The sequence below is a fragment of the Pongo pygmaeus genome, chromosome 9 (assembly GCF_028885625.2).
Source record: "Pongo pygmaeus isolate AG05252 chromosome 9, NHGRI_mPonPyg2-v2.0_pri, whole genome shotgun sequence".
Classification (NCBI taxonomy): domain Eukaryota; kingdom Metazoa; phylum Chordata; class Mammalia; order Primates; family Hominidae; genus Pongo; species Pongo pygmaeus.
In genome coordinates this window covers 57,485,946-57,498,643 of record NC_072382.2, presented here as the reverse complement: position 1 = coordinate 57,498,643, position 12,698 = coordinate 57,485,946, and the positions used below count along the sequence as shown (strand labels likewise).

At 44.1% G+C, this 12,698-nt stretch overlaps 1 protein-coding gene across 1 annotated transcript in view; it reads right to left on the bottom strand.

Moving 5' to 3' along the window:
• Window positions 1-8,618, bottom strand: part of SPTY2D1 (SPT2 chromatin protein domain containing 1) — a 28,399-nt gene extending 19,781 nt beyond the window's left edge. The window contains exon 1 of the mRNA XM_054437766.2: window positions 8,006-8,618. Within this exon, the coding sequence (XP_054293741.1) occupies window positions 8,006-8,065 (60 nt within the window). The 5' untranslated portion in view covers window positions 8,066-8,618. The remainder of the gene's footprint in view (window positions 1-8,005) is intronic.
• Window positions 8,619-12,698: the final 4,080 nt, after the last annotated feature.

Sequence of the window (12,698 nt, the reverse complement as noted above, 5' to 3'; positions counted from 1 at the left end):
CTTCCTTTCCCTAATTTCCACCTGCCTCTTGGATAATGCCAGTACTTCAGAAAGGTCTACAACTGAACTTCTATCTTATCCTCCCTCACCTTCAGACTCTACTTCTGTTAACCATGCTGGCACTCTCCTAAACAAGCTGTAAATATCCTTCTGCCTATCAGTTTCCAAATGATTTTGGTTTAGCCTTTACATTTGTCTCCCATCAGACTCTACTGTATACTAAGAATGTCATCATTAAAAAAAAAACAAAAAAAAAACAGAATTACTGCCTAAGGCTGGAGTTGGGGATAGGGAACTGGATGGGTTCAAGCTGTGTAGGTAACAACCTTCCTCACTATACCATCCTCAGTACACGCCCCTCATTCAACACAAGCTCATGATTAAGAGCAAGAACTCTGGAGCTAATCTGCCTGGATTAGATTCTCTGCTCTACCATATCTAGCGTTAGCTCTGTGACCATGGGCAAGTTACGGGCCTCAGTTTCCTCATTAGTAAAATACTGTTCATTATATGGTTATTATGGTGATTAAATTAATTAATATATAAAGTGCTTAGAACAGTGCCTGGCACAGAGTAAGCACTATAAAGGTTAATTGTTATTCAGAAAGAGATTATGTTGGTAGTGATGGGGAAGGGAAATAATAGAACCTCTATGGGAATAAGGTGAACAGTAGTTTCTAAAAGACCCTTTCCCTAAAACACTAGTTGAGAGGTACTGCTCTAGGCTAGAAATCCAACACTGCCCCAGACATGAGACAAGTCATCTTCAGATCTGTGAAAGAAAATGGAGAGTCTATTTGGGGCTTCTAAAGGTTGTTCAGCCCTGAGGAGGCTGACTTTGGAGATGGAGTCTTAGAGCATGACCTATTAATTAATGACCTTTTGTTTTAAATTAACTTCCTTATTTTCTTGTACCAGGCTGAGACCACATGGCTGAGATAAAAGACCCTTGGCCAGGCACGGTGGCTCATGTCTATAATCCCAGCACTTTGGGAGGCCGAGGTGGGTGGATCACCTGAGGTCAGGAATTCGAGACCAGCCTGGCCAGCATGATGAAACCCCATCTCTACTAAAAATACAAAAAAAAAAAAAAAAAAAAAAAAATTAGCCAGGCATGGTGGTACATGCCTGTAATCCCAGCAACCTGGAAGGCTGAGGCAAGAGAATGGGTTGAACCTGGGTAGCAGAGGTTGCATTGAGCCAAGGTCATGCCATTGCACTCCAGCCTGAGTGACAGAGCAAGACTCCATCTCCAAAAACAACAACAACAAAAAACCCTTCACCGGGCGTGGTGGCTCACGTCTGTAATCCCAGCACTTTGGGAGGCCAAGGCTGGTGGATCACTTGAGGTCAGGAGTTCGAGACCAGACTGGCCAACATGGTGAAACCCCATCTCTACTAAAAAATACAAAAATTAGCTGGGTGCAGTGGCTCACGCCTGTAATCCCAGCACTTTGGGAGGCCGAGGCAGGTAGATCATGAGGTCAGGAGATCGAGACCATCCTGGCTAACACAGTGAAACCCTGTCTCTACTAAAAATACAAAAAAATTAGCTGGGCGTGGCGGTGGGTGCCTACAGTCCCAGCTACTCAGGAGGCTGAGGCAAGAGAATGGCGTGAGCCCGGGAGGCAGAGCTTGCAGTGAGCTGAGATCATGCCGCTGCACCCCAGCCTGGGCAACAGAGCAAGACTCCGTCTCAAAAAAAAAAAAAATACAAAAATTAGCTGGGCATGGTGGTGCATGCCTGTAGTCCCAGCCACTTGGGAGTCTGAGGCAGGAGAACTGCTTGAACCTAGGAGGCAGAGGATGCAGTGAGCTGAAGTGGCGCCACTGGACTCCAGCCCGGGCGACAGAGCAAGACTGTCTCCAAAAAAAAAAAAAAAACCTGACTAAGAGACCCCTTTACTATTACATCCTTAATGTGGAATGTTAAATACACCCTTCCCAAAAAAGAAACACTGCCTACTACCGAATTGCTGCAACTATGCATTAACCTTGTACAGAAAATACTAAAATCCTGTTAAGCTTCCCCAGACCTTGCCTATATAAAAGATTCTCAAATCTCTCCATTTTGGAGCACTCCATTTGGCTATCATGAATAATGCTGCTGTGAACATTTGTGTACAAGTTTTTATGTGGATGTATGTTTTCCTTTCTCTTAGGCATATGATCATAGATCTTTTTAACATTGAGCTAGCAAGACCTTTCAAAAGGGGGTTGCAATCAGACCTTGCTATCAAAAGATGTGGTACTGGAATGTTTTAAAAGACAGCTCCCCTATCCCATAGGGGTAGCCCAGTGGAGAATCATGTTTATAAAGAAAAAAAGCCACAGGCTGGGTTACGTTATATTCTATTTAGTAAGGCAGAAGAACTATCTGGCACATAAGAGAATGCATACATCCTGAAATACACACATTCTGAAATTTTCTGCTGTAGGATTATCTGTCTGCTTTGTGGAGTCTGCGTCTTCCCAGGTAGCCATCCTCAAACTGCACTCAAATAAGCTCAATATCATATTGCCAGGACCTTGTAATTAAGGTTAACAGATCCAAGGGTGGGGAGCAATCCAGTTACAATCCATTATAGATCAAACATTACCTGCAGAAAAAAGTCATCTACAAAAACTTTTTGTTGGCCCACACTGTTCTTTAAAAGAAAATGTAACTACTATGCAAATCGTGGGCTTTTTTTAAATACATGGAGCTTGGCACCTATCATTTTTTATCCAGACTACTTCAAGAATTTACATTATCTACCTGGCCCCTGAAGACATCTGAATTTGCTGTCCTAGTTAATGTCCTGGGCTCTTACTTTCACTACCTATGGTTCTTATCCTTAAGAGGCTATAGGCAGACTCCCAAATTCTGGTATACCTGGTACCACATGAAGGTTTGCCCTTTACCTTTTGGTTTGTGGTGGTGAAGGTCATACCAGAGCTTCAGCAGCTTTTCTGGTTGTTTTTCACAGTCTCACTGGGAGAAAGACCATATAAGTTGGCTTATGCTTTACAAGCCATCAATTACAGCTATGTGATGGCCCGGTGTGGTGGCTTGCACCTGTAATTCCAGTACTTTGTGAGGCCAAGGCAGGCAGATCATTTGAGGCCAGGAGTTCGAGACCAGCCTGGCCAACATGGTGAAACCCCATCTCTTAACTAAAAATACAAAAGTTAGCTGGGCATGGTGGTGTGCGGCTGCAGTCCCAGCTACTCAGGAGGCTGAGGCAGGAGAATCGCTTGACCTCGGGTGGCAGAGATTGCAGTGAGCCCAGATCACATCACTGCATTCCAGCCTGGGCGACAGAGTGAGACTTTGTCTCAAAAAAAAAAATTATAGCTATGTGAAACCTGTAAGAATCCACATTCTAAGCTCTAGTATTCTACCAAAACAAGTTAACTACTTTGTTTTTCCTACTGGAACCCAGGGAGAAAAATCAAGTGCAAGTTTACCAAAAATATCTTTTCTCCTTTATATATAAACAGAGCCAGTGATGACAACTTGTTTCATCACCTTGATCAGCAGTTATTATGTATTCAGTTTTCCACTGGGAAATGATAGTGTGCCTAATATTTCTGGGCCTGATGCAATCCTACCTTTAACATAAAAAACTATTTCTATTAAAAAGAAACAAAAAAATGATTATTAAGGAAATACTCATAGCTTCTCAAGACAGATACAATAGGTACCTTTAAAAAATAAAGCTCTGCCGGGCACGGTGGCTCACGCCTGTAATCCCAGCACTTTGGGAGGCCAAGGCGGGTGGATCACAAGGTCAGGAGATCGAGACCATCCTGGCCAACATGGTGAAACCCCGTCTCTACTAAAAATACAAAAATTAGCTGGGCGTGGTGGTGGGTGCCTGTAATCCCAGCTACTCAGGAGGCTGAGCCAAGAGAATGGCTTGAACCCAGGAGGCAGAGGTTACAGTGAACCAAGATCATGCCACTGCACTCCAGCCTGGTGACAGAGGAAGACTCTGTCTCAAAAAATAAAAATAAAAATAAAGCTCTGGCCGGGCGTGGTGGCTCACGCCTGTAATCCCAGCACTTTGGGAGGCCGAGGCAGGTAGATCACGAGCTCAGGAGATTGAGACCATCCTGACCAACATGGTGAAAGCCCGTCTCTACTAAAAATACAAAAATTAGCTGGGTGTGGCGGCATGCGCCTGTAATCCCAGCTACTTGGGAGGCCGAGGCAGGAGAATCACTTGAACCCAGAAGGTAGAGGTTGCAGTGAGCAGAGTGAGCGCCACTGCACTCCAGCCTGGTGACAGAACGAGACTCATCTCAAAACAACAACAAAAAGCTCTGCAAAGAGTCTGAAGGGCTGAAGTGGCTGTACAGGTGTTTGGATTTTAGTCTAATCATTGCTAGTCACTGGATTTCCTTACCATAGTAAAGGTCTGACCTAAGAACTCTGAAGACTGAAATTCTGAGCATTAGCTCTGATAGGTTCCAAATGAAGGTGGGAGAAGAAGTTGGCGAACAGGGAAAAATGAACCAATCAATAGAGAGAGATGCAGCCTAGTTAGTTATTGCAAAGCCTCTGTGGTTCTCAGATCAATTAATCAAGTAAATTTATAACAGCAGGGTGTGTATAGGGCAGGGAGGTGTGTAGCTGTCTTTTTTTTTTTAATTTAATTTTTCTTTTCATTTGAGACAGAGTCTCGCTCTGTCACCCTGGCTGGAGTACAGTGGCACGATCTCCACTCACTGCAACCTCTGTCTTACTGCAACCTCCGCCTCTCAGGTTCAAGCCATTCTCCTGCCTCAGCCTCCTGAGTAGCTGAGATTACAGGTGTGCCCCACCATGCCTGGCTAATTTTTGTATTTTTAGTAGAGATGGGGTTTCACCACGTTGGCCAGGCTGGTCTCAAACTCCTGACCTCAAGTGATCTGCCCACCTTGGCCTCCCAAGTGCTGGGATTACAGGTGTGAGCCACAGCACCCGGCCAGAAATAAAGCTGTTAATTGATACGATAGTCCCCAACTCTCTATTTCTTTGTTTTTATAATTGTGAAATATCATAGACATAGTGTACAGGGTAACAGATTATTACAAAGCAAGTATCCTTTTAAGCTACCATCCAAGTCAAGAAACATTTCAAGACAGGCCTGCCTCAGTGGTTCACACCTGTACTCACAGCAGTCTGGGAGGCTGAGGTGGGCTGATCACTTGAGGCCAGGAGTTTGATACCAGCCCTATCTCTACTAAAAACACAAAAAAATTAACTGGGCGTGGTGGCGCACCCCTGTATTCCCAGCTACTCAGGAGGCTGAGGCAGGAGAATGGCTTGAACCTGGGAGGCGGAGGTTGCAGTGAGCCAAGATTTCGCCACTGCACTCCAGCCTGGGCAACAGAGACTCCGTCTCAAAAAAAAGAAAAGAAAAGAAAAAGCTTTATTTCTTTTAAAATAGATAACAAAAAAAAACCACTTTATTTCTTTTAAAACAGATGGCAAAAAAAGAAAAAAGCTTTATTTCTTTTAAAATAGATGGAATAAATATGGGAAAATGTTAATATGCTAAACACGGGGTTTGGGTATATTAGAAATGCGTTAACATTCCTTATGTTTGAAAGTGTCCAAATTACTTTAAGCTGATAAAGAAAAAGTAAATAGAACAGTTAGATGAATCAAGTTAAAGCAAATCAAGTAATGCATGAAATTTGGCCAGGTGTGGTGACTCACACCTGTAATTTCAGCACTTTGGGAAGCAGAGGTGGGCAAACGACTTGAGGAAGGAGTTCAAGACCAACCTGGCCAACATGGTGAAACCCTGTCTCTACCAAAAATACAAAAGTTAGCTTGATGTGGTGGCAGGTGCCTGTAGTCCCAGTCACTCAGGAGGCTGAGGCAGGAGAATTGCTTGAACTCAGCAGGTGGAGGTTGCAGTGAGCCGAAACCATGCCACCGCACTCCAGCCTCCAGCCCGATGACAGAGTGAGACTCTATCTTAAAAAAAAAAAAAAAAAAAGAAAAGAAAAGAAGTTTAACTGCAGTCTTACTCTATTCCTCAATAGTTTCTTTTGTGACTTTAATTCCATGTAAAAAGATAAGAATTATAATGCTGGTAACTAAATCAAACTTCTAGGCTTACTAGCTTTGGTGGGGAGAGGTCAGAGAATGCATGATTCATAAAATACACGGCTATATTATCTATTAATTTTTTTTTTTGAAATGAAGTTTTGCTCTTGTTGCCCAGGCTGGAGTGCAATGGCACGACCTCAGCTCACTGCAATCTCCGCCTCCTGGGTTCAAGCAATTCTGTCTCAGCCTCCCGGGTAGCTGGGATTACAGGCGCACACCACCATGCCCGGCTAATTTTTGTATTTTTAGTAGAGACGGGGTTTCATCATATTTGTCAGGCTGGTCTCAAACTCCTGACTTCAGGTGATTCTCCCGCCTAGGCCTCCCAAAGTGCTGGGATTACAGGCCTGAGCCATTGCGCCCAGCCATCTATCAAATTTTAAATTACTTTTTTCCCCTTTTTGATTCTTCTTTTATTCCAATCATAGATAATGCATATATTACGACATATACACATATTTCAAAATTTTCTGCTTTAGGATTATCTGTCTGCTTTTCTCCCAGCAGCTACTGGCTTTCAGAATAAGAAATGACTTAGTTCTGATTCTTCCATAGAACAGTACTGGGCATCAAAGCTAGTACTATCTTTGACCTTTACTGAAATTCAATAAGATCTAGAATGAAATACAGACCAAATTATGCAAAGATGAATGGTTACTAGACCCAATATTGATTCATCTGGAAAATTTACAGATGCTTCTAGAAAGTAAATCTGTTGATCTGGGTTTCAAAGGTTTGAGTCTATACCTTCAACATGCAAAGCTCATGACTCACGGCCTAGAGGAATGGTTATTCAGAGTTCTTGGGATAAGGGATGGCTGTGTGTGTATATATACATATATTTATAAACATAAATATAGATCTTTTTCAGATCAATATTTTCAAAGGGATAAAAGAATGAACTAGCCTCAGACGACAAAAAAAAAAGCGGCAGAAGAGAAAAAAACGAATATTGCAATATACGAATATCTAGGAAATGCAGAGCACTTCGTCGGAGCTCAATAAATTCTAGCTGAATTAACTTTGAGAGCCGTTTTAGTTCTACACCTCACTGCTCAAACCGCAGGCATCACCATGCAACTTATCGGTTTACAGCTGTGCTGTGGGTACCATCTGAAGATCTGGAAATGATTAGCTTATGCAAAACAGCCACAACCCCCAGAAACCAGGCGCTCTCCACCACTTTACCATTTAAGTCTTACACCGCTCTTGCGACTGTAAGCGAATTGACAAACATCTACTGAGCAAATGGGACCTAGATTTTAAACAAAGACTTAAATCTGGAAGGCTACAAGTAAACAGAAGCTGAAACTAGCTCACCTATTCTGTTGGCCAAGGATTTCGTGGAATCTGCTAAACTTCTCTTCCCAAAAGATTATACCCATCCCCTGGGAGGTGATAATTTAATCACCTCGGTGGCTGAGTGGGTGGGGCCGAGTCAGAGAATTCTTTCAAGAAATCACTAAACGTTTGACTTGAAGATCGATGAGAAGCCAGCCAAAAAGCTATCAAGCCAAGGACCCCAAACCCCCTAACTCCCTTACATACATATTTCCTTCCCAATCTCTGGGCTGAAGTTTATGTCGAAGCCAAAAACTACCAGCGCTAGAATCCACTGCGTGCCAAGCACAGCTCACTCACGGCTTTCACACAATTCTAGCTACAACACCCAAACCGCAAAGTCCCTGTTGCAGGGGTAAATAAGCCGGCGAAACCCATTCACAGGAAGGCTCCCGCGTCTCGTCCCAAGCTCTTTTCTCCCGAGTTCCCAAGAGTATAAACCCAGGAAAAGGAAATAAGGCGTCCGGGTCTTTCCTCTCTCGCAGCCGACAGGCGGCTGCCTAGAAGTTCCATGGGCCACACACATTCCGAACTTGGAAGACGAGGGTCCCCTACATTGATACCCCAGCTACTTACCGGCACATTGTTGACACCTTGTCCCTTGGAAGCTATCATGAGAATTTCTCTGAAGTCCATGTTGGGCCGAGGCGGGAGAGACTGGGCCAGGCACTCGGAAAGGACTGACAGCGCACCTAACCGAGGCGCCCAGCTACAGCCAAGTGCACTGCCTCGGCAGCCCCACTCCCACCCCGCCTCTGCGGGACCACTTCCGGCGCCTTCCTATGCCGTCTGCCCGCCCCCTTCCCTCCACGGCCTATATCCTTTCAGGGCCGCCACAGCGCTCGCGAGTCCCTGCGTAACTTCCGCTTTTAGGCCGAGACACGTACAAACGTGATACGTGGCTGCTGGCGTTGGCCCCAGGGGCAGGGACTAGGCATTTTAGCGACCAAAGGGGTGTGGCTAAGCGGGACAGCGGCTTTCCTGGTGGCCCGGGCGCGTGGCCTTGTCATCTTGTTGCGCCTTGTGAGCGCTGGGTAGAGAAAGTGAGGGGGTAGAGGGTTTACTTGCCAGGCCTGGGTTTTCTGGGTGTCACGGGTAGGCGCTCAGATCCGAAACGGCGGCGCCACAACAGCTGAACAGACGGATCTCGAGCCGGGGTTTGGGCTACTTGTATCTAGGCGCTCGCGAAGCTGCGCAGGCGCACACAGCAGCGCCGTGATCTGTCGTGGATGCACATTACTCATCAAATTCGGCCACATGCAGTGCACTTACCTCCTACTCGGATGCACGCCTGCCGGGGATGGGGGCACGCGCTTACTGCTTTTGCCCCATTTAGAAAATAAGTTTTATGTGGAGCAGCCAACCTGTGTTTTTGCTCAGGCAATGGATTAAGGAATTTCTCACATACAGACCCAGCCTTGACATACTTTGGTGTACTGATGAACATATGCTTCATATTGATATTCATTGGGATCCTAGTCCTGACTTCCTTTTGAGAGTTATGTTGGATCTGTAAGGTCATTTCGACTTAGCAAAAACACTGAAAATAATTAGGCAAACCTGGGTCTGCAAGTGGGAACCAGCCAGGGGATTGATAGCAAACAGGTATTCGGGATCTTTTCGGTGGGATGGAAATGCCTCCAAACTGGATTGTGGGGATGGTTGCACTATACATGTACTAAAAATCGTACACTTAAGACGGGTGAGAATGATACAGTATGTAAATATGTCAAGCTGTTAAAACATGCTAGACAAAGCTGCTGGGTCTTACTCTTTGATGGTTTAATGCTGTGAACGTTAATTCAAAATCAAAGCTGTTGGAACTTTAAATTATTTTGCGCCTTAAAGGAATGTCATTATGGAACCTGAGCCACATAACAGGCAGCTGCCTTTGTTCCTCTGGTTATAGATTAGCCTTTCTTTCCTACATCATTTTGTGAAAACACAGGGAGAAGACAGCCATGTACAAACCAAAGAGACAGACCTCAAGGTAACCACACCTTGATCATGGAATTCTAGCCACCAGAATTGTTAAGACAATAAATGTCTGTTGTTTAGGCCACCTAGTCTGTGGTACTTTGTTATTGGCAGCCCTAGCAAACGAATACACTGGCATATGGTGTTTTCAATTAATGCCAACCATCATTTCTCAAGGAAGCCCTTCCTGAGCTATCTCAGGGCCCCTTTTATAAATTCTTACAGCCCCCCAGTATTTCCCTTCATGGAACATTTTACAGTTTGTAATTACATATTTGTTCTTTTTTTTAAAAAAACTATTGGCTATATCTGGTAGATAGAGCTATGAAAATGGGCATAAGCCTATTTTACCCATCACTATTTCCATCACCAGCACAGTTCCCTGCTAATGCACATAAAAGCTGCAACAAAGATTTTTTGACCAAATTAATGAATCGATAAGTGGAAAGCTCCCAAGATTCAATATTGTAATACTTAGCATACATTGAGCCGTTACTATATGCTTAGTGCTTGACATGGATTATCTGACTTAATCATGAGTGTTGTATAAGGCATTTCTTGTTACTGTTTTATAGATGAAAAGCTGAAGCTTGAAGAGATGAAATTAGACTAATACTGTACCATTAGTCAATCGGAGAGCCAAGACTAGAACCCTTAGATTACCCAAACCAGACTCTATATTTCAGTTAGCCCATTTGAACTGGTATAAGTCTATGTACATGGAGTTATAATGTAAAAGGGCTTGGATTAGGTAACTAATACCTAGTTAGTCAAAATCAAGAACAACTGCTGGAGGTGGGAATGAGGTAAGGAATGAGAGGAGCAATTTTCCTGTATCCTTGTAAAACATTCTGTCATTGAGTTCAGCAAATACTTCCTGGGAAACTACTACTGTGTGCCCAACCTTATGGATGATACAAAGACCCATATCCTGCCTGCCTGATCAGAACTTTTAATTCTTGTGTGAACACAAGTAACAATTATGTAAAACAGAAAGTGCTAACTGTATTAGGGGTACAAAGTGTGGGGAATAGCGTTGCCAGATTTAGCAAATAAAAATGTGGACATCCAGTTAGGATCTTGCTTTGTCACTCAAGCTGGAGTGTGGTGGTGCGATCACGGCTCACTGCAACCTCGACCTAAGCTTAAGCCATCCTCCCACCTCAGCCTCCCAAGTAGCTGGGACCACAGGTGTATGCGACCACGCCTGGTTAAATTTTGTATTTTTTGTAGAGACGAGGTTTCACCATGTTGCCCAGGCTAGTCTTGAACTTCTGAGCTCAAGTAATCTGCCCGTCTGGGATTCCCAAATTGCTGGGATTATAGGCATGAGCCACCGTGTCCAGCCCATCCAGTTAAATTGGAAAGACATACACCAAAAATCATTTGTTGTTTATCTGAAATTCAACTTTAGGTGTCTTGTATTTATCTGGCAACTCTAGAAGTGTTGGAATTCCAGCTACAACATTACATTTAGAGAGTGTGAAAAGCATATTAAAGGGTTGAAAGGACAAGTAGTGGGTGTATTTGGGAGAATGCTAGGAAATAAAGGTCAGAAAAGTAAGTGAAGTTCGGGCGAGGTGGCTGACACCTGTAATCCCAACACTTTGGGAGGCCGAGGCAGGCAGATTGCCTGAGGTCAGGAGTTCAAGAACAGCCTGGCCAAGATGGCAAAACCTTGTCTCTACAAAAATACAAAAATTTGCTGGGTATGGTGGTGGGCGCCTGTAGTCCCAGCTACTTGGGAGGTTGAGGCAGCAGAATTGTTTGAACCCGGGAGGTGGAGGTTGCAGTGAGCTGAGATCATATCACTGCACTCCAGCCCGGGTGACAGTGAGACTCCTGGCATGAGGAATGACAGGTGAGTGTGATACTTCAGGATACTTGGTGATGAAGAAAAGGCGAGTGATATGCAATAACCAGGGTGGTGGGTAGAGGCTGTTGGTAAAAAGGTAAACTCGGGTAGTGTGAACCAGAAAGAATGGAATGATCTGGGTCTTTGCCAACCGCAGGTCCAGGCTCTGCCGTGGAAGGGCTGTGTGTCCTCAGGCAAGTTTCTGTTTTGTACTTTTTGATGTATGGCACAGTATTTGCATATAAGGTTTGATGTAAAAAATTTTCAAACAAAAAAATAACATAAAGCTCCCATCAGCCTCCCTCAATCTCATCTCCCTCCCTAGAGGATATTACCATATAAAGTTGCTGAGTGTGCTTCTGAGATGTTTGTATACACAAAATTATGCCTAATGTACAATATATAATGTACATATATAAATGTACTATATATATGTAGAATACATAGAACATATAATATTAGCATATCAATATAAATCTAGGATATGTATCTTTGAAAACATGTAACTTGGTTGTGTGTCCTTGGTTTATTTATAGAAATGAGACACACACATACATATGTATATGTGCTGTGGGCTGAATTGTGGTCCCCCCAAAATTCATGTATTGAAACCCTAACCCTAACCTGCAATGTGAATATATTTGGAGACAGGGCCTCTGAAAAGGTAATTAAAGCCGGGCGTGATGGCTCGTATCTGTAATCCCAGCACTTCGGGAGGCTGAGGCAGGCTGATCACTGGAGGTCAGGAGTTTGAGACCAGCTTGGCCAACATGGTAAAACCCCATCTGTACTAAAAATACAAAAATTAGCCAGGCATGTAGTCCCAGCTACATGGGAGGCTGAGGCACAAGGATCGCTTGAACCTGGGAGGTAAATGTTGCAGTGAGCTGAAATGTCACCACTGCACACTCCAGCCTGGGTGACAGAGCAAGACTACATCTCTAAAAAAATAATAATAAATAGAGGTGTAATTAAGGGCCAGGTGTGGTGGCTTATGCCTGTAATCTCAGCACTTTGGGAGGCCAAGGTAGGTAGATCACCCGACATCAGGAGTTTGAGACCAGCCTGGCCAACATGGTGAAAACCCATCTCTACTAAAAATAAAAAAATTGGCCAGGCATGGTGGCGCACACCTGTAGTCCCAGCTACTCAGGAGGCTGAGGCAGGAGAATTGCTTGAACTTGGGAGGTAGAGGTTGCGGTGAGCCAACATCACCTCACTGCACTCTATCCAGTCTGGGCCACAGAGCCAGACTCCATTTTAAAACAAAAAAAAGAAAAAAAAAGAGGTAATTAAGGTTAAATGAGGTCACTGGGATGGGGCCCTGATCCAATAGACCTGGAGCCCTTATTGGAAAAGGAAGAGACACCAGAGATGCACATGCCCAGAGAAGAGGCCATGTGAGGACACAATGAGAAAACAGCAATTTGTAAGCCA